The sequence below is a fragment of the Castor canadensis genome, chromosome 7 (genome assembly GCF_047511655.1).
Source record: "Castor canadensis chromosome 7, mCasCan1.hap1v2, whole genome shotgun sequence".
Taxonomy (NCBI): Eukaryota; Metazoa; Chordata; class Mammalia; order Rodentia; family Castoridae; genus Castor; species Castor canadensis.
Window position 1 is genome coordinate 135562831 of NC_133392.1, and position 20859 is coordinate 135583689.

At 49.9% G+C, this 20859-nt stretch overlaps 1 protein-coding gene across 4 annotated transcripts in view; it reads left to right on the forward strand.

Moving 5' to 3' along the window:
• The window catches only part of Grik3 (glutamate ionotropic receptor kainate type subunit 3), a 219036-nt gene extending 207317 nt beyond the window's left edge, over positions 1 to 11719 (forward strand). For all 4 annotated transcript variants that reach the window (XM_074080549.1, XM_074080551.1, XM_074080552.1 and 1 more), the window contains 3 exons: positions 1590 to 1812; positions 2251 to 2501; positions 5394 to 11719. In XM_074080549.1, coding sequence (XP_073936650.1) covers positions 1590 to 1812; positions 2251 to 2501; positions 5394 to 5588 — 669 coding nt within the window. In that variant the 3' untranslated portion in view covers positions 5589 to 11719. The remainder of the gene's footprint in view (positions 1 to 1589; positions 1813 to 2250; positions 2502 to 5393) is intronic.
• The last annotated feature ends 9140 nt before the right edge of the window (positions 11720 to 20859 follow it).

Consider the following 20859-nt stretch of genomic DNA (forward strand, 5'->3'; position numbering starts at 1 on the left):
GAAGAGTAGTTGGTGGCACAGCACAAAAGGCTGGGAGGTGGGTGCAGAGGAAGATGCACTGTGGAGCAGGAGTAGCTGCGAGCAGGAGAGGCTGAGGACTAGGAAGGCCTCCAGGCATCTAAGCCCATCATGCCTTCGACTTTGGAACAAGTGAATTTCCAGGCAGGTGAGTGACTGTCCCATGCCCTGTACCCAAAAGAGGTATCACTGGTGCTCAGCTGATCCCATCTTAGATGGAACTCCAAAGGGTTCTATCTGCTGCTTTAAGGCTCCCTCCTGTCCTCATGGCTTCCTCCCCCAGCAGTGCTAAGGTCTCCAAGAACCAGTTTCAGAGGACTCATCTCTTGTCAGAGCCAGGAAGCACCTGAAGAGAAGAAAGTCTGCATTCTTTACAGGCTCCCTGCCCCCTCTTGGCAGGTCTGGCTTCTTCCCCATCCCTTGCCCATCCCCCAGGTTTGTGCCAGCCTGTGGGAACACACCCATGCTGTCACATGCACCAGAGCTGGGCTGGGTGCCAGTCAGACAGGCTGACATCACAGAAAGTCACAGCCAGACTTGGAAACAGCCAATACAACGGGGGCTACAGAGCTACCTGCTCCCATGGGACCAACTGGGGCAGGGTGTCCCCTGCTGACAGCAGGTAGCTGGCACGCACTAAGTTCCCAAGACATTTCATGAATGCTTTGCACCAGTGTTACCCAGTGGTAAGGACGCTTAGCCCTGGCCTTCCTCTCTCTCGACCCCAGTGTCCTCTCTGAGTCTCACCAGGGTGGGTACAGTTGCCCGCCCACCAGGCCTGGTCTTAGGGATGTGGCTCTACTGTGCAAAGCATCCAGGCTCTGTAGCAGCCTCAGGAATTCGAAGATCACCTGCTCTGAACACCCTAACACTTCCCCCCCTCTGCCTCTCTCTCAGTGCTGAAGGAGAACCCATGCTTCAGTCTTCCCCTGACACATAGAACAAAGGGATGCTGCTTTGTTTGACATAGAAGAAGGGGGCCCACGTGCACTAAGCTTTGTGCTCATCAGCACTCCCACACACACACTGGTTCCTGGGAGGCAGTGCTGCAGAGTGTTTAGGAGCATGGACTTGGGCTTCTGAGGGTTCTGCCATTTCAAATCTGAGTAACCTTAGTCAGGTTACTTAACTGTGTCTCAACTTCTCCATCTGTAAAATGGGGTTAATACTGTGACCTGCATCTTGTTGATCAATTCTGTGAAGAATCAATGGGTTAGTGAGGTGAGGCACTTAGAACAAGGCCTCTATGTGCTAATTGTCTAATAAATGTTACAGAAAATTTGACTTTTAAAAAATCAGTCTGAAGACCACTTGGGCCATGGCAAAGGACCAGGGTTTCCAGAAAGTGGGCTAGAGTCTGAATTTCAGCTTTATAAGTCCCCAGCTGAGAGCTTTGGCACCTTTCCTCCCAGAGCCTCAGTTTCCACATCTGAGCCATGAGTAGCACTCCCTTACCCTGAAGAGTATCAGCAGAGTTCAGTAAGACAAGTCCTGTGGAGCAGGGGTGCACAGCCAGGTCCCCAGGGAGCTCAGTAACTGCGTGTGCCTCACCCTCTCCCTCGCTGCCCCAGAAATCCAAGATCTCCACGTTTGAGAAGATGTGGGCCTTCATGAGCAGCAAGCCCTCGGCGCTGGTGAAGAACAACGAGGAGGGTATCCAGCGGACACTGACGGCGGACTACGCACTGCTCATGGAGTCCACCACCATTGAGTATGTCACCCAAAGGAACTGCAACCTCACCCAGATTGGGGGCCTCATCGACTCCAAGGGCTATGGCATTGGCACACCCATGGGTGAGTGAGGGCACAGGTGGGAGGGCAGTGGGTGTGGATGGGAAATGGAGAAACCCACACATTCATGCACAAGGTCCCCTGGCTCATTGTACTGAACCTACATAGGTGACATTTCCTCAGCCCAGAGCAGAGGGATGGAGCCACGTACCTGATGAGGTCAGCCCTGGCTGATCTAGGAGTGAGAGCTGGGATAAACAACATGGGGGTGTCAGTTCCCTTCCCTCACCTACCCCTGCTGATGCAGCCCACATTCACAGGGTCTTCCAGGGCCCATAGGGAGCAGGACTCAGTGAGTGAGACCTCCCATCCAGATACCTACATAGGTCTAAAGAGGAGCCTCAGAAGGGAGGCCCTCCTTCTTATGAGCTGACTAAGAGAGACAGCAGTGGTCTGGCTCTGATGCCACTAACAGTCAGGGGTCCCCTCTCCCCTCACCAGGCTCCCCATATCGGGACAAGATTACCATAGCCATCTTGCAGCTGCAGGAGGAGGACAAGCTGCACATCATGAAGGAGAAGTGGTGGCGGGGCAGCGGGTGTCCCGAGGAGGAAAACAAGGAGGCCAGCGCACTGGGCATCCAGAAGATCGGTGGCATCTTTATCGTCCTGGCGGCTGGCCTGGTCCTGTCTGTGCTGGTAGCCATGGGCGAGTTTGTATACAAGCTCCGGAAGACAGCAGAGCGAGAGCAGGTGAGCCCCCAGCTGGGCTGCAGGAAGGGGAGGAGAGGAGACAGGATTGGTGCTGGTTTTATCCTCCTGTGTGTGTCACCGCACTTCACAGCAGCCACCCTGCATCCAGTCCTCCAGGAAGTCCAGCTGTCTGTACCTCTGTCCTGATTGAACAGGTTTCCCCACCACTTGGCTATGCCAAAGTGCCATTGCCTCTGGCCTGGACTATGCTACAGCCTCCAAACAGGCCTCCCAGCCTCCACACTTCCTTACTGCCAACCACAAGGCATATAGCAGCCAGTGTCCTGTTATAAACTTAATTCAAACCATATCCATTCCTTTCATAAAATCCCCCAGGGTAAATGTTAGAGCTGGGTGATGGTGGCATAGGAGTTCATTACACTGTTCTCTCTACTTTTGCATATTACTTGGAAATTTCCATAATCAAAAGTTTAGAAAAGAAAAGTTACAAGGGCTGGCCTAAGCATGCCGACAGTAGAACTAGGCTCTACCAGCCTGATTAATTCAAGCATGGTTGGGCAGTAGTTCTGGGTCCCTGAAGCGAATTAGAACCACAGGGAGAGAGTTTTAAGTGCTAATGCCCTGGCCTCACTCCCAGACACTCTGTTTTAATTGGCCCGTGGTAAAGCCTGGCACTGGCATTTTTAGAAAACCTATGAGGTGATTTAAACACGCACCTGAGCTGACAGCCTCTAGGCTAGGGAATCGCCAATCCCGGAACAGTTCAAAGGGATTCAGGTCCATTGTGGCAGGAGACTGCAGGAAGACCACATGTGCAGGGTTCATTACAACAGGCAGATGATATATCTATCACAAATGAAATGGAATCGTTTATGAAGAGCAAAGTCAGCAAAGAGGTGGGGGGAGATAATACTGGGTGTTGAAGTTCACATGGGTGTGAGGAGACCCCTTCCCCTATAGCTGAGAGGAGGCTGAACAGGTACATTTCTGGAAAGCAACTACACGGATGTTCAGTCTTTAAGACTGACCAATTTCTATTTCTAGAAATGCACCCAATGGCAGTGGTGAAGGATATGTATAGTTTTATGTACAAGGATGTTTGTTGAAGTGTTAATTATAGCATGAAAAAATGGGGACACACCTAAATGTCCAGTAATAAGGGATGATTCCAAAATTATGGTGCATCAAAAAAGAATAACAAGCTGGGCCTGGAAGTGCACAACTGTAATCCCAGCTACTCAGAAGGTAGAGACTGGAGGATTGCAGGTTCTAGGCTAGTCCAGGCAAAGTTAACAAAAGTATCTAAAAAGCAAAAAATACAAACAAAAAGAGCTAGGGGTATGGCTCAAGTGGTAAGAATGCTTGCCTAGAATGTGTGAGGGCCTGAATGCAATCCTCAATGCCACAAAACAAAAAACAGTAACAACCAAATTCTTTTTATTGTTGTTGTAGTTTAGAAGACAGCCTTTGTAGCAATATGACAAATAAATATGCAGATACAGATAACAAAAAGTGGGGGCCAGACATGGCTATAAAATTCATGTAAGATGCAGAAGATAGGATTAGAAAAACTGGGTGCAGACAAGTGGATGTATAAAAACAGTAATGCTGTAGGAGGCATTGTGATTAAGTTTAGTCAAATAGTTGCTAAAATATGACTAATAACCCAATGAACAACCAAATTCTTTAGGAATTCCCATTAAGATTAGATTCAGCTCCAATTCCACCCAAAAGCCTACAGGACTCGGTCCTGGCCCACCTCTTGGATCTCCTCCTTTCCGTCCTCCCCTTCCTTCCTCTGCTCCACACACACTGGCCTTCTTAGTCCATAACCATGCATGTGTCTTCTTCAGGGACATTGCATGTCCTGTCCCATATTCCTTGCACCATCAGATCATTCATGTTTCAGCTCACATGCCACCTCTTCAAGTAGCCTTCCCTACTCGTCCCCAATCCTAGCCCTTCTCTATCCCATTTCACTGCCTTATTAATAATAGTTACCACTATCTGAATTGTTTATTTGTTCACATGTTTGTTAATCTGTTTCTATCCCATTGTTAGATCAGAGTTCCCTTCAGGCTGAGACCATATCTGTCTTCATGCGAGATGTCTCACACCTAGAAAAGTACCTGGCACACAGTAGAATCTCGGTAGATATTTTCAGAATGAAGAAAGGCAGGTTGAAGATGGGTGACAGTCTGTATGTAGTAGAAAAGGAAGAGGAGACTGGGAGAGGTCACAGCTGGCAAGAGGCAGAGCCAGAATTCAAAGCTAGGCTCCGTTCTCCTATGCCCCCACAGCTAGCCCTGGTGCTAATGTCCTGGCCTCCCTGGGCAAGTTGGGGCATCAGTATCCCCTAATGCACTCCATATAAGTGCAGGGCAACCTCTGGTGGTTGGCCTCCTAGAAGCCACCACCATCAGATACTTGGGACAACCTGTACTCTTGCCGTGCCTCTTGGGCTACCTGCAGGGACCCAGGCCAGAAAGCAGCCATGCCACCAACTCTGCAGGCACCTACCTCCCAATTGCCCACCTATACAAACATGTGCTGGTCTTTCCTGAGTGAGAGGAAGTGATTCTGCCCCTTTCAGAACAAAACCTACCCATACATTCATCACGTGCTTCTGGGCCAGGCCTAGTGTTGGGGGTTGAGCTTGTGGGAGTGAACGCAGCTGGTTCTTGCCCTTAAAGGCTAGGGGAGGTGAACCAGAGTGCCTCAGACTTTAAGGGGATAAGCTGATACTACCTGCCTCAACTACTTTAGTCTCCAAATGAGAATGCTTTGGATCATCTTTCAGGAGGCAGAGGGACAGGTGGGTTGAGGGTGTAAGAAGGATGGGCGGTCATACCATGGGCTCTGGAGGAAGAGGAGGAACCAGCCAGAGCTGTAGAAACAGGCTTCACGCGTGTGCCTCTTCTTCTGTCCCAGCGTTCCTTCTGCAGCACCGTGGCCGACGAGATCCGTTTCTCTCTCACCTGCCAGCGTCGGGTTAAGCACAAGCCACAGCCTCCCATGATGGTCAAGACTGATGCCGTCATCAACATGCACACATTCAATGACCGCCGGCTTCCAGGCAAGGACAGCATGACCTGCAGCACATCGCTAGCCCCTGTGTTCCCCTAGGCACAGGTAGGGTGGGGACTGTAGGCCTGGCACAAGGCAGAGGAATGTAAAGGAGATCAGAAGGAATATCCCCAACCCACACTGGGTTTGGGAACAGAGCTGCTGTCTGCATGTTGACCCAGAAACCCTCTGCCCTTACCTACCAGAAAACCAGCAGGCCCCCAGGCCAGCTGCTTGGGCGTCATTCTCTTCTTGTCTCTTCTATGGGTTTCTAAAGCTGCCAGCCAAGACAGCCAAGGCCAAAGGAAGCACATGCCTCTCTCAGGCCAAACTCACCCCCACTCCTCTCTCCTCCACAGTCAGTTGTTTCTGCCACGGCCCTGCAGAGGCCACAGAAAATGAGAGGCAACTTTTATATTGCCACTCCTTCCCCAAGAGCCAAGGCCTCCTAGGACTTAACCATTAAACTGGAGACACAAACCTTGGGCGCCTTAAAGATGTTATAGTGTGAACATCAGTGTGAGCCAAGGAATAGCCAACCCATACGCCTGAGTGAAAGGAAGACTTCAGTCCCCAGGGGCTGTTCACATGGTCCTGGTCTTCTGGACTTGGCTCCACCCATAACCACCCCTTGGCAAAGCTGAAGGCAAAGCAGGAAAGAGGAGCTTGGTTATGAGAAAGAAGAGCACATACAGATAGAAGCTGCCATTTTGGATTCTTATGGACAATGTCCCTTGGCTACCACTCCTCTAGAAAGTCTCCAGGAATATAAGTGGGGTAGTGACCACAGAAAACTCTTCTCCACTTTCTGGCCAGAGGAGAGAAAAATCCACTAAACCTCTCACAAAGGATGCCCAAAGATTCAGCTGATATTGGATGTCCAGCAGAGGAACAATGGATTCCCAGAAAATCTCACAGGTCCTTGAGCCAATGGACCTTACTTTGCTGGTTAACAAGCTGTTTTCTGAACCCTGTTAGCATGTGGGAGCCTGAACTCTTTGCTATCTACTCATCAGCAACTCCCCATTCTTGCCCAGTTGAACTGGGCCTCCCTGTCATCCTGGAAAGAGAAGAATAGCCTTGATTGAAGTGAAAGTCACCCCTCCTTAAGAGGGACCATTGTCTTACTGCACAGGTTAACATTGGGATAGGTGGGAAAATCCAGAGAGGACCCAAAGAACTCCTGGACTCATCAACCCTAAAGATGCTCCCAAGAAAAAGAAAGCTTTTAGGGGCAGAATTTCATAGTTGCAGAGGTCCCAAGAGTAGGAAGGGAGAAGCTGTCTCCTGGAAAATTAACCAAAGACCCAACACAGAGACACAATGCCACATGGCCCCCTTGTCTCTTGTCCAGAGCAGCTGCAGCCTTATGAGGCTTGAGGAAGAGGAGAAGCATCCAGTAGGGGACCAATGAGGGGGGTGGACCAGATGACCATGGGTTCCATCTTGCTTTGATGGATGGGACTTTGGGAGGTCTGGGACTTTGAAACTCTTAGAAAAGAATGAGACATGAAGGGTTAGGCACAAAGTGTCCTTAAAGAGCGTGATGGAGCCAGCAGGCCTCCTGCAGCCAAGGGTGGAGGCTAGTCTCTGACCAGGGGGCAGGGCTGGAAATTCTGGACAGAGAACAAGGGGACACCAGCCATTCCCTCCCCTTCTCTCCTGGTGCTGCTGGGGAGCCTGGCTCAGAAAGAGCTACCTTTTGATCTCAAGGGCCTTCTCAACAGGAGTGATGGATCCCCTCTAGCAAAGCAGGAGACCCGTTGTGCACATGTGCTAAATCCAGTCCCTCCTTCACACCGTGAGCTGCAGGACCCAAGTCACTGCTTCCGGCAATCACAGCAGTTCTGACTGGCTGTCTATACTGGAGGAGGGAGAAGAGGACTAGACGTACCACAGAGCCCAATACAGAGAATGATAGGACAAGCCATGCTGTCAGAAGATGGGGGGTGTGCGGGTGTGTACTTGTCTGTTTGTGTGAGTTTGGAGAGCTGGGAGTACAGGACAGATATGGACATGGTCCAGGACATGCAATAATAAGGAACTCTTTTGGGACCTGATGTGTGTGTGTGTGTGTGTGTGTGTGTGTGTGTGTACATGTGAGTGAACTGGGGACAAGGGAGGCATATCTGGACCAGCAACAGAGCCCCGTCTATGTAAAAACAGGAGAAGCCATGTGACGGGGCTCTGGTGAGTACACATATGTGTATGCATGCGTGCACAAGTGTGTGTGGCAGAGGATAGAGGGCAGGCTAAAACCTGTAGCATAGCCAAATACATGTAAAAGGAGAAGCCATGTCATCAAGGGGTCCACGTGTGAATGTGTGTGCACATGGGTGTAGGCTTGTGTGCCAACAGAGAGCAAGGGAGGATAGAACCAGACTGTAGTGTTGCACAGGCCAATGCATGTTGTGTAAGAGGAGCTGTATGGAGTTGGAGTTTGTGAGTGTATGTGTGTGTGCTCATGCCCACGTGTGTTCAGATGCACACGTGTTCCAAATCACAGCGGGAGTAGAGACAGACAATCAAGAAGGCAGGGCATCAAGTCTGTCCACACTCTTGTGAGAGGGATCATTTGTCATAGATTTCCTGAAGTTGTATTGGGCCAGTGCAGAGGGAGATAGCCAGGGGGTGGGGGACGGTGTTTAAGCCCTTCTGGGGCTCATGGCTGGTAACTCCTTCCCTGGATGCAGAATGTTCTGTTTGGAGGGAATTTTATGGGATTTTTTTTTATCCCTAATAACGGGATTCTAATGAAAGTGTTTGCCAGTTTGCTCTCACCAACCACAGTCATTAACCACTGTCTTACATCGTCCAGTACTATCATAGCACACGCCCACATCACGTTCATGTCACACACACGTGTGCTTTTGTGCATGACACTGTGAATGTGTCATGTTCTTCTGAGTCTATGCACATATGCAGAATGTGATGGGAGGAGGAAAAAGAAGTAGCGTGGGTTAGGAAAATTTTTATAAAAAGAATGAAAAACAGTGGATAAATGGAGGTACTATTCAACTAGGAAAATACTGGAATGGTGCTTAGGCTTTTGCAGGGGAATAGGGATGGCATGCTGCTTGATCCCTCCCGCTCCAGCCTTATGTTCAGAGGTGAGGCTAATGTTCACCCTCTGGCCAATGTCCTGTGTTTGTCTTAGAGACCAGCCAATGCCAAGCACAGTGGAGCCCACCCTGCCTATCTGAGTTGTGTCTCTCCCAGAGTGCTTGTAAGGTGATACTCCACCAGTGAGGCAGGAGGGAGGGGACTGGGTGGGAGGTGTTCCCCGTGACACAGATCATATGTCATTAAAGTGGAGGTCTGCCCATGGAGGGGTGCTGCTGGGCTGGGATGGGGCATGGGTGTGCACCCATGTGTGTGTGTGCATGTGCGCAGAGACACTGAGGAGCAATGGGAAGCATAAATGCTGGTTTGGATGAAGCAGAAAATGGAACATGCCCGAGCAAGTGCCTGGCTGTCCCCCTCAGCTCTCACACAAACGGAAGAATGCCCACCCCTCAAAATGCCAGGTCCTGCCCTCCACCTGTTCACACTGGCCAAACTGAGGGACAGCAGTAAAGAGACCACACTTTCCAAGTCCCTGGGGTTTTTGGACAGTGAGCCTCCTCTCTCTCCTTTGACCTGCTGCTGGTTTCTCTGCTGTGGCCAGATAAAAATCCCTGAGAGCTCCATCAGTGTTCAGATGACCCCACTCTGCCAGTGTCTCACAGAGGAAAAATGACCACTTGGCCAATGAGCTGAACTCTGAATCTTGAAGGCATAGGAGGGTCATCAGCCCCCGGGCAAAGACTCTCCCAGCTGGAAGAACACATCCGGGCTCCAGCCCTACGGCCTAGCACAGGAAGTGCCAACCCTGACCCAGGATGGGGTAGGGATCCAAGCAGGTTAGACACTATACCATCCTCCTGAAACTCTAGGAATGTGAACACAGAAATCAAACCCAGGCACACATTCACTGAAGGACCAGAAGCCCCTCCTGCCTTCGTTCCAGGGAGGGCTGGGGCAGGGTGCCGCTAATGCTTCATCACTCAGCATGAAGTTGACTCCTTCCTAAGCCATTCCCTGCTGTCTGCATGAGCATCTGAAAACAGGCTGGTCCACATCTGCAATGCATAGATAACTATCTGGAAAGAGCCCAGTGGTGTGGACAGCTATATGGATTCAACATCTGGGACTGGCCCAGCCCTGTGGACAGATGCAAGAAACAGGCCCAACTCTGTGGACAGGTCTCTGAAGTAGACATATGTGGGAGTCCCAGGTTGGGGGCGGGGGGCACACATCTGGAACAGGCCCAGCTTCTTGCCACTGTGGGAGAACCCTACCCCTGTCCCCAGGCTGGTTTGGATCAAGCTCTCACTTCAATCCTGGATTTGCCCTAGAGTTAACATTTCAGAGCCGAGGTGGTACACAAAGTCACAGAACTGCTTTAGGTAGAAGGTTAATGTTCTGTACAATATATATATGAATGTAAAATATATATATATTCTGTATATATATATATATATGCACAGTGTATATATGACCCATAGCCCCTGTGTATACACCCTTTCCCTGCACGTCTGCACACAGAGTGTACAGAACCCAGCCAGTATGGGTGGAGACCTGGTAAGAGATGGGGGCTGCCACAGCAAGATCCAGGATGGAGGTTGCAGAGCCCTGGGGATGGGGCAGGGCCTGCATCCATCAATGCTCTGACAGAGAACACAAAACCATGTGGGGCTGGTAAGTGGGCCTAGGGGTGGGGGCAGAGACCTCATCTCCATCTGGAAGCCAGTCTGAGGCAAGACAGGTGGGCCTCTCTGGAAAGTACTTGGCCCTGTGCCAACATCACTGTCTAATCCCAAGGCAATTAGTAGGGAACAAATTTCTGAGAAGAGTGGGTCATCCCCAGCCTGCTTTCATCACTGCCTGACCAGTCCCCAGGCAGGGGTCAGGCTCCACCTGTAATGTCCTAGAAGGCAGGGATTCTAGATGGCAAAGGCCTCAGATTCTCATTCCACTCAAAGGCACTCACAGCACATAGCTGGGTGAAATGCTTTCTGAAGAGAATGGCTGGAGGGCATTGCCAGATACCCATACAACATCCTAGGGCCCTAGTTATGCATCCTGCTCTCACTCCCCTGCCTTCTAGAAAAGAAGGTTTTAACTCACCCCACAGTTTGTCTGTTTTACAGATTGAAACTCTGAGGCCTCAAGAGAAAGCAGTTATAGAGTCAGTAAAATGCCAGCCAAGAGTTTGCCCCACCTCAGATACCCTTCCCAGCTCCATTTGATCTGGGTGTCAGGGAGCCACCAAGGAGCCAGAGAGGTGAAAGATGAGAGGCAAGAAAGCAGTTCCTGTCCTGGCTCAGCCAGATGCCATCTGTCTGTCCTTCTTCCCTGCTGTATCCTCTAGCATGGCAGAGAGCCCCCAGTAGACCTCAGACCTGTGTCTCTTCCTCTCCTGGCTCTGTCTGTTCCCTGCAGTTCTAGTCATTTAGCCCTTTCATGAGTCGGAGCATCTCTGAAGCGTGCAGGAAAGAAATCTGGACTAAGCATTGCTTCCGTGTGTTCCACAGCCTGCCTTCTGCTTCAGCTCCAGGCATCAGGCCATCTGCACTTAACTCTGGGTCTGCCTCTGGGACCCTGACCAAGAGCATCTGAATCCAGCCCCTGAAGAGGGTCCTGTCCTGGCTCCACAGGGACCAAGGGCTCCAGGAACCCTCATGCCACTGTGCTCCGAAACCCCAGCCCACCTCTGCTTGGGCTGATTTCCTGGCTGGGTCTCCATGATAGGGGACCTCAGTTTCCAGCCCCTGGGCTGAGCCCCCAGACAGTACTATGGGCCTCCAAGAGCCCTGGGCTGTCTCACCACCCAGACCAGAGTGCCTGGACACCCCCACACACACACTCCCATTCAACATGGTTCCCATACACTGGTCTCTGGGCCATTCAGGGGATGCCCTTTGTGGACATGCAGAATTTCTATGAATATAGTTTTTTGTAAACATTTTGTAACAATTTGGGTTTCATAGTAACTGTGTTACTTGCCAATCATTCTAGGCTGATGTAAATAAATTTCCAAACAAATCTGATTATTTTCCTTTTTAAGACACTGTGATATATCAAAGTGCACAGTTTGCTGTATGAAGTAATATGGTTTTAAATTTTAAATAAAGAAATGTTTCTATAAAACAGGCTCCCTGTGAGATGTATTTTCTGTTTCTCATCTGCCATAGAACCAGAGGCTAGGCATTTCACTTTGGCTAGTTTCCCCCAGGATGACAGTGTCACGGGCAGGTAGATGGCCTCAGCCCAGACTCCTGGTTCCATTTCAGACACTGAAGCTATAGTGTCTGACCTTGAAACTGTCTGACCTCTGTCTTCCCCTCTCTTGGGCACATCCCTTCCCAGCTCATCTTCATCCTCACAGATCCCTTGGGAGCTGCTGTGACCTTAAATGACCCTGTTCCTTTGGTCACAGTTGGTGCGATTAGTAGAGCTCATTCTAGCTTAGCTGGTCAGATCTTATCTGAGCTTTTCAAACTGGAAACAAGAATGCTCTGAGTTGCTTACCTTTTGGAAACTACATATTGATCAGAGTTCAAGGCAGGGTGTTTTAAGCAGGAAGAATTGAATACAGGGGTTTACACCACCAGTGGAAGAGATGAGAGTAAGGCCAGCATGAGCTTCCAGGAATGGCTTTCAGGACCATACAGAACTGACCCACCAGGGAAAAACCTCCTCTCTAAGCCTTGCCCAAGAGCTGTGAGGGACAAATACACCCCAGAGTTGCAACCCAGGCTTCCATAGGTCTAGATTAAGAAGCCACAGCCATCACCACCAGCACCAACCCCCCCATCATAATTGCTTCTCATCACTCAGGAAGTTGGAGGTGGTTAGTGGAGAGATGCTGCCAGAAAAACTTATGCTCCCATGATAGAAGCAGCCCCAAAGGGAGCAGGAAGGTAACCTCAGCAACACCTCTGCCTCCCAGTCTCACACAAACAGGTTCACTCAGTAGAGACTAATTTCCACCCAGAAGCCTCCATGCTGCTCTGCAACACCATCAAAAAATAGCTTCTAAGACAAGGTATGGTGGCTCAAACCTCTGTAATCCCAGCTACTTGGGAAACAGAGATCAGGAAGATCACCATTCTAACTCAGCCTTGGCAAAATGTTCACAAAACCCCATCTCAACCAATGTCTGGGCATGCTGGCACATACCTGTTAGGGTTCCCCTTGTTCCTACAAGGGGAAGCATAAATAGGAGGATTGAAGTCCAAGCCAGCTCAGGCTTAAAGAAAGATCCTATTTCAAAAAAAGCCAATGCTAAAAGGGCTGGTAGAGTGGCACAAGTAGTAGAACACCCACCCAGTAAGTGTGAGGCCCTGAGTTCAAACCCCCAGTACTGCCAAAACAAAAAAACCACCCAAGACTACTATTTATTAAGCACTTCCACATGGCAGGCTTTGTGCTAAACTCTTTGAACACATTCTCTCTTCAGATCCCCACCCAACCCACACTCAAACTCTTCATTGGCAAAGGCCCTGTGCCCCAGTTCTGACTCCCAGGAGAGTGGCTATGATTACAGCAGTTTGGGTCAGCTGTGGTCTGCAGGACCCTTTACGTGGGTTGAGAAAGCTGGAGAATTCCAAAGAATACTGAGTGTATTAGCAGGCCTCCTAAAATATGTGTCTTCTATTCTGTCATTTGACAAGGGCCAGGTAAAACAAGCCAAGGTTCCAGCGATCTCTGCAGAATGGCAAGAAGGCCAAGACCCAGGGGTCTACACGGGCACAGAGCCATGGCCCAGGAAGAGGCTTTGGGTCCAAGCCAGGTAGGAAGCAGGGAAAGGCCTCTGGGGAGGCAGAGGTCCTGATGGCAAGCACACTGGGATTCAAGGTAGAGTTCAAGTCCAACAGGGAGTAGGATAAGATGAACAAGAAATAAGGCAGAGACCCAGTAGAAATGAGGCCATGGTGGAGTGAGGGTATAGATAGAGCATCCTTCCATCCATCTATTGACTCATTTATTCATTGTTGACATACTTAATTAAATATTTTGTGTACGAATCCTAGCTTAAACCTGAGACCCTATTCCAAAAATAACTAAAGCAAAAAAGGGCTGGGGGCATGGGAAGGAAGCAAGGGAGGTTGAGAGGGATAAGGAAGGGGAGAGAGAAGAAGACAGAGGAGGAAGAGGAGAAGGAAGGAAGAAGAGAAGAGGGAAGTAGGACCTACTGAGTGCTGAGTTCGCTCTGAGGTTAAAATGGTGACTCTCCCCACCCCACCCCCTGCCATGGAAACTCACAGCCTGCCTCAAAAGCCCATCTGTGATATTCAGCCCTCTCTAGGATACTGACCTTACCCTGCTGGCCTCTGGATTGGGCTGGGAGAAAACAGAACCTACACGGTCCCCAAGCCTGTCTGAGAAACCTCTATTTCTGCTTCTCAGAATTCCTCTGCACCTAGCTGGCACTCCCAGAACAGAGTTCTCTGTCTGGGATGTCAGGTCTGGCCTCTCCCTTACCCCTACCTAAGAGCTGCTCCCTTCTACGAGGGGACTCTCTGTGCTTCTTTCCCAGGGAAGGACATGCAGCTCATACTACAAGCATTCAGATCCAGCAACCCCCACTGCCCACTGGCTGCACAGGGGTAGTCAGTATTGTGGTTGACCCTGCTCAGCTATTGTGAGCACAGCCACCTATCTCCATCTCTCCCTGGCCAATGCCCTGTGTGCTCCTCCTGTCTTCAGGAACCAGACACACCTTGGCTTCTAGTTCTGCTGCAGAGGGGCTTCTATGAACAAAACATTCAAGAATGCTCCACAGTCAACAATTGCTATGGCAAGGGACAGAGACCTGCTCAAGCTCACTGGAGAAAACTGGACTTCACTGTAAGGGGTCTGACACAGCAGTGAAGCGCTCTCTCTCTCTCTCTCTCTCTCTCTCTCTCTCTCTCTCTTTCTCTCTCTCTCTTCTCTTCTCTTTCTCCTACCCCCACCCCCTCGTAATAAGAAATGGTCATCCCCATCTTGGTTCAAGTTCTCCCAGCTCCAGGGTTCAACAGCAACCACCTACAGTGAAAATCTCCCAATTCCAAAATGTCTACCCACCATTTGTCAGAGAACTGGTGGAGAGGTTCTCACAGAAGGCATTGTATCTGCCAGTGACTCCAGACCACACACCTGAAACTTCAGAACCGAACAAAGCCCTGAAGATGTGGGTCAAATGAAGGTTTGGGTCAGTCTAGGATGGGCCTGAGAGTCTACACTTCCCACAAACCCACTAGGGCTGCTGGTCCAACAACCAGGCTGTAGAACCGGGGCAGTTAATGTAGCCTGGGCTTCAGGAGACCCTCCTGCTTCCAGCTCATAAGTCACAGGCCCCACCCATCCCATTCAGAAGCAGCACAAACCTGGACCCCCCACCTTTAACCTTCTGAAATACTTATAAATTGGGTCTCCTTCTCCATACTGTTCTTCTTCTGTCTCCCCCAGCCCCAGGTATCTATGCTGGAGGAGACACCCCAGATCCCTCAGGATTCAAGACCACCCAGGGCCTCTGCTAGGGCTGATGCACATCTTCCTTCAGCAGTAAGTTAAGGGACTTAACTTACTTAAGTAAGTAAGTAAGAGACCAAGTCACTTTCTAGCTCTGCCTGTTGCTCTGTGTCTTCATCAAGCTTCAGAATGGAGAGACAAAAACCCATCTCAGAGGACCGTCACAGGGACTGAATGACATTGTACATGCTGGCATGTAGTCCAGCTTGGCCAATGTTAGCTATGACTATGGAAGGAAAGTAAAGAATCATTGGGTTCCTCCCAATATGCCAAGGGTTGGACTAGCCCAGACTCGGAATTAATCAGAAACCAAAGAGAGCCAAATAGCAGGCTTTTTGGTTCAAAGGTCTGGGTCCCACATAAATCCCAAAATTTCTGGAAGTTCAACCTGCACTACCTCCCAAATTAGACCGACGATTCCACAGGTAGGAAGAAAAAGACACAGGTGGAGTCACTCTGGAGGGTTCGCAGGTTCTGCCTGAACACACATGTTCTCAGTCCCAGCTCCAGGGAGCCCCAGGAGTGGATCCAGCATGGAGCCTGGGAGATGTGCCTCACAGGTATCCTGCTTGGTGCCTTCTATGGACACAGTCCTTGGCAGTGGGTAACTCCTCTTGGTTATCTTGCATGAGCAAAGACCAACCTGTACCCTGAGCCTCGGCTCAGTTCCCATTTTCCCCACTGTGTAGCTGTTTCGTTTTTTAAATTATTCATTCAATAACACTTGTTAAAGCACAGTAAGAAAGGCCTTATACAGGACCACTGCAACCAACAGATGGAGGGACCACTGCAATGGGATCTTGCAATGAGGTTCAACTCTGAATACAGCAGAGGAAAGTGGGAACTTGTCCCTAAGGAGTGGGGAGGGAGAGGAGTCAATGATGGACAATGACTAAAGGGACACATCAGGGGTGAAGGGGATTCTGGCTAAGCTGACTAAAGACAGGCCAGGGTGATGGGACAGCCCCTGGGGAGTGGTAGAGAATGAGATCTCAAAGATGATCAGATATCAAGGGTAGGGGTTCCTGCTAAACTGACTTAGCAGGGCTCTTTGATAAAACTGAGGTTACAAGGAGGCACAGTGGTAGGTCTTATAGAAGATTCAGAAGGCTGACCACAGTTTGCCCAAGCAAAGACCCTTTGAAGTCATGGCCAAGGCCTCCCTCAATGAATCAGGAAGTTAAGGCTCCATCCAGAATACTGAGAGAGAAGGTTGGAAGAACAGGGCAAGCCACCCTACCCCCACCTCTGTCCCAACCTAACCAAGGTTTTTATCCATCAACGTCATCATTCTCTTTATCCAAGATGGTCACTGCAGAGCCCTGGTGGCTTGGAGGTGATTGAACACAACAGGCCTGAAGCAAATTCTGGTTTGTTCTTTTGTGGCCTCTAGGTCCAGGGAAGTCACATCCCAGAGGAACCCTTTTTCCTTTGCTCTTGGTCATCTTACCCCACTCACAACACAGAGATATGAGAACCACTGAGCTGACTCCTGCCACCACCACCTTCTAGGCCACGAACCTGCCCTCTCTCCAACCATCGCAGTGGTAACCAGGAAAGAAAACAGGGATTCCGAATAGGAAACGCATTTCAGGGCCCCTCCACTACTTGGATTTAAGCAGGCGAGCTAGACAACTCACAAGCTTTAGTTTCCTCACTGTGCCATGGGGATGCCCATTGGCTGCCTCAGCGCCCTCACGTGAGAACTACAAAAGGTTCCTGTGAAAGCACATTAAGTGTGAGGCATTAGGCTTCTTATTTGAGGGCTCTTTTTGGCTCCGCAATCAAGCTCCCTTTCTTCCTTCTATCTGCTGCTTCCTGCCCAGAGCAAGCCAAGGAGAGGAGGGCAGGGCAGGGTGACTCAGGGGCTGCAGGCTGCTATGCTGAGAACCTGTCGGGGCCAGGGTCGATGACTCCCCTGGGACCTTGATGGCACTTCCTTGGGAAACAGAAGCTGAGTATTTAAGAAGCATCTGTCATTATGGAAACAAAGTTGCCAGGCCATTTTTTCTTTTACTATTTTTACTGCTATTTCATTATCTTATGCAAATGAAGCTGCTGATGAAGCCTTTCTGCAGGGTGGCCCATGCTGGGACCAGCTCCACCGAAGGGATTTATTGCATGCCTGGGACTCCAGACAGAATCCAGGATGGGGAGGCCCCATGGAGATGACTTCCGGAGCAGTAGCCCCAGCCTGGGACATTTGGCTTTCCTCCGGACAAGTCAGGAGCTCCTGCCTCTGTCCCAGGAGTGTTCTGGCCCTTCCTTCAAAGGCCCAGTGTGGCTCAGGTCTCTGTCCCCAATTCCCCAATAGCTGGAGCCCCTTTAAGGCTGAGCTGCCACTACCCAACAGGACATAAGGGAAACAAAATGTATTATATATTTAATCTACATCAGGCCCCATTATGCTAGGAGAAAGTTCCCATATTATATTCTTATATCCTCCCCCAAGAAGAGTCCCCTGAAACAAGGACTTGAATACAAGGTGAAGGAGGGAGTAGGGATGTAAGATGCCAAAGGGAAGGCAGCCAGTAAAGGTTGCAGCCCAAGCCAGCTATCTGTGAGGACAACTGTGAGCCTTGCCTTATAGGGAACTCTGGGAGCCAGCATAGACCTTGCAACTCAAGAGTTCCCATCCAGGGAGTGAGTGAGCTGGGTATGTATACACCAAGTCCTGGCAATCTTTGGTTTAAGGCTGATCCCCAAAGGTGGTCAATCCTGAGTATTTGTGGCATGCTACAAGTGGGTGAGGCGGGCTCTGGACCAGGACAAAACTTCAGGCAGTGGGAGGTTGGGTGGGTGACTTGCATGGAAGTGGTAGGGGCAAGAGATGTGTGCAAAACACTGATAGTATCTCCTGTGACCCATTTTACAGATGAAGAAACTGAGACTCAGAGATACCAAATAACTTACAGAATAGGTTCAGGGAAGAGCACAACCCAGCATTCTCGGCCTCTCCAGCTCAAGAAGCCAAAAATGTCTCACCACTTTCTGGACCTCATCACAGCTTAGGCTCCAGGTCCCCTGCCCAGCCTTTCTGGAGCTCTGGTTTCACGGACAGTCCCCATAATCTCTGCCAGAAGAGCAGAGATTGGCTCTTGGGCCATTTTCCCCTAGTGCAAGGTATGTCAACAAAGCATATACGCAAGAGCTGAAGTCCTTATTTAAGTTTGCTGTGAAGAAAAGCTTCCCCTCTGTATTAGTCAGCTTTTCATTACCATTACAGAATGCCCAAGCCAGGGTGACGTTATAAGAAAAGAAGTTTATTAAGCTCACTTTCTGGAGATCCAGCAGTATGGTGGCTATATCCACTCAGTTCTGGCAAGGGCACATCGCATCATGGCAGATGACATGGTCAGGAGTGAGGGTGGGAGCAAGTCATCACATGTGGAACCAGGAAGCAGACAGCTGGGAGGGCCCAAGCTTTTACAACAATCCTCTCTCAAGAACTCTCTTAATGCCTTCCCAGCGGAGTGTCCCCAACCGACCTGAGGATCTCCGTCTAGGACCTGCCTCCCAACGTCACCACTGAAAACCAAGCTCCCACCATAGGAACCTTTGGGGGCAACTTCAACCACTTCTAAACCATAGCACCCACCTCTCCCTAACTCAGCCTCAGCTAACTGAGAATTCTCTAAACTCTAAGAGCACTTCCTTTTTGATGGGAGCAGAGCCAAGTATCTCATGACAGCCTTCTAAGCACAGTGACTTGGTGGCAGGGGAGTGATGCTTTCCTCTGCCAGGAGGTCAGATCCAAATCCCCATTTCCTAGGAGTTGACTGGTGGTGAGACTAAAGATGTGCAAAGTTTCCCTGTCCCACTCACCTGTGAGTAAGGACGAGGTCATTGGCTCTGCGCCCTGTTGCATGAGCCCAACATCCAGCCCCTGCAAGGGACGAAGGGACAAGTCCCCTCTGCAGTGATTCTGCACTCAGAATCACCCTCCTATCTGAAAGCTTCAGAGTGTTTAGTGCTGGGCTCTTGCTAGTTTAGTAACAACTCCAGGCCTGGCACTGCACCTAGCTCCCTGCTTCCTCAGCTCTCAAGATTCTCACCATAACCCTATGAGCTAGGGGATGTCATTGCCATGTTGCAGATGTAGAAACTGAGGCTCACTCACAAACGCCCAGTCAGCAGCAGAATGAGACTTCCAGCCTGAGGCCTCTGTTTCATAGAGTTGGTAATGAGAAAATGAATGAAAAAAGGAATGGATCAGAAAACAGTCAATAGCAATTGCTGTTTAAAGATACCAGAGGGGACTTCTATGCTGATAGGGGGAAAAAAATCCAAATTTGATTGGGCCAAAAAACGAGAATTACTAATTACAGTCACTCACAAGAACGACCTACCATTTATGCCTAATTGCAGTGCAGTCAAATAACAATTATGTACATCAATAAATGTGTCCGATTAATTTGGTTGTAAGTTTTATTTGATCACAATACTAAACCCCATATGTGGTTTCTCAGACTTAGGAGGTTATGACCATCCCACCTGGTTTTCCTGGTCACTTCCAGCTGAATGAGGAAGACCATTGGGGATGGAAAGGAAGTGGAAGATGGGTAAAGAAGGAAACGCCTCCTCCTTGCTCAGCTGCAGCCTATCTGCCCTGGCAAACTCAGGGACAGAGGTTTGGCAGGGGGTCTTTGCAGGGCATACAGAACGCATCACAAGCCTCCTCTCCCTCCCTCAGTGCCAAAGGCAGCTTCCTAATTAGAACATCCATAACCCTCAGCATCTGCTCCAAGAGAATTCAGCTGCTCTAAGATGGAGAAGTCCATTAACTTTATTGCACAAAACGTCGAATGTGCTTTTAGACAGAGGAGGACTGCCAAGTGAGATAAACTGTCTGGACCTGCCAGAGGGATGGGCCAGAACTTCTTGTAGTCCTCATCTGGGTCCTCAGGACCCTCTCATCTCTCTGTCCAATGCCTTGGATGGTACTGTGTCATCTTGGAAGGCTGAAACCAGGGAAATGGTGACATTTCAATGAAGGTGCTGCCCAAGCACCCAGCCTTCCCTGTGCAAACCTGCAGCCTGCTGGATGTCAGTCCCAGATGGTTCCATCTGACTTCCAGAATGCGCTGGACCTCCACCCATAGCTGGGCAACTTGTTCCTACATCAGCAGAAATTGGATGAGCTGGTGTGACCAGCAACATTGGAGTATGGTAGCTCAGGTCAGGTTTTGAAATCAGATATTCCTCGGGCTAAATCTCAGCTTTGCCACTCAGGAGTTACTATCCAACCTTGTGAAAACAATGTAGCGTCCTGACACTGTCCTAGAAAATGGGCTAATGCCCACCTCTAGGAGGGTTCAGTGCCAGGATGCCTGGCCCCTTTCATATAATGCTTTTTAAATGAGAGCAGCCCTTCCCAGTCTCCAGCGTGGAAACCCAGGAGATTGTCATCCACCACGTGTGTGAAGAAAGCAAGCTTCAGCTTGGAGTCAGACAGTTCCAGTTGTAATCTCAGCTCTACCATGTGACTTAATTCCCCTAGATCTTCAGTTTCCTCCTCTGTAAAATGGGGTTGGTACTCTCTGGCTTTGTTTCCTCACAGGGGAGTCAGGAAGACATGGATGCACTTGAAGCACTAAATGAGCAGCATTACTGCTCCCCTTACTGGGGTTGGCAACCTAACGTCTAGTATTCCCTGGGAAATGCCAGGCACAAGGCTGGCTGCTGACTGGGCCTCCCCATGCTCTCCAACCTGGAATCCGTCTCTGTCTGAGCACCCCACAAACCGGCCCTCCCACCTCCTCCTTGGTGG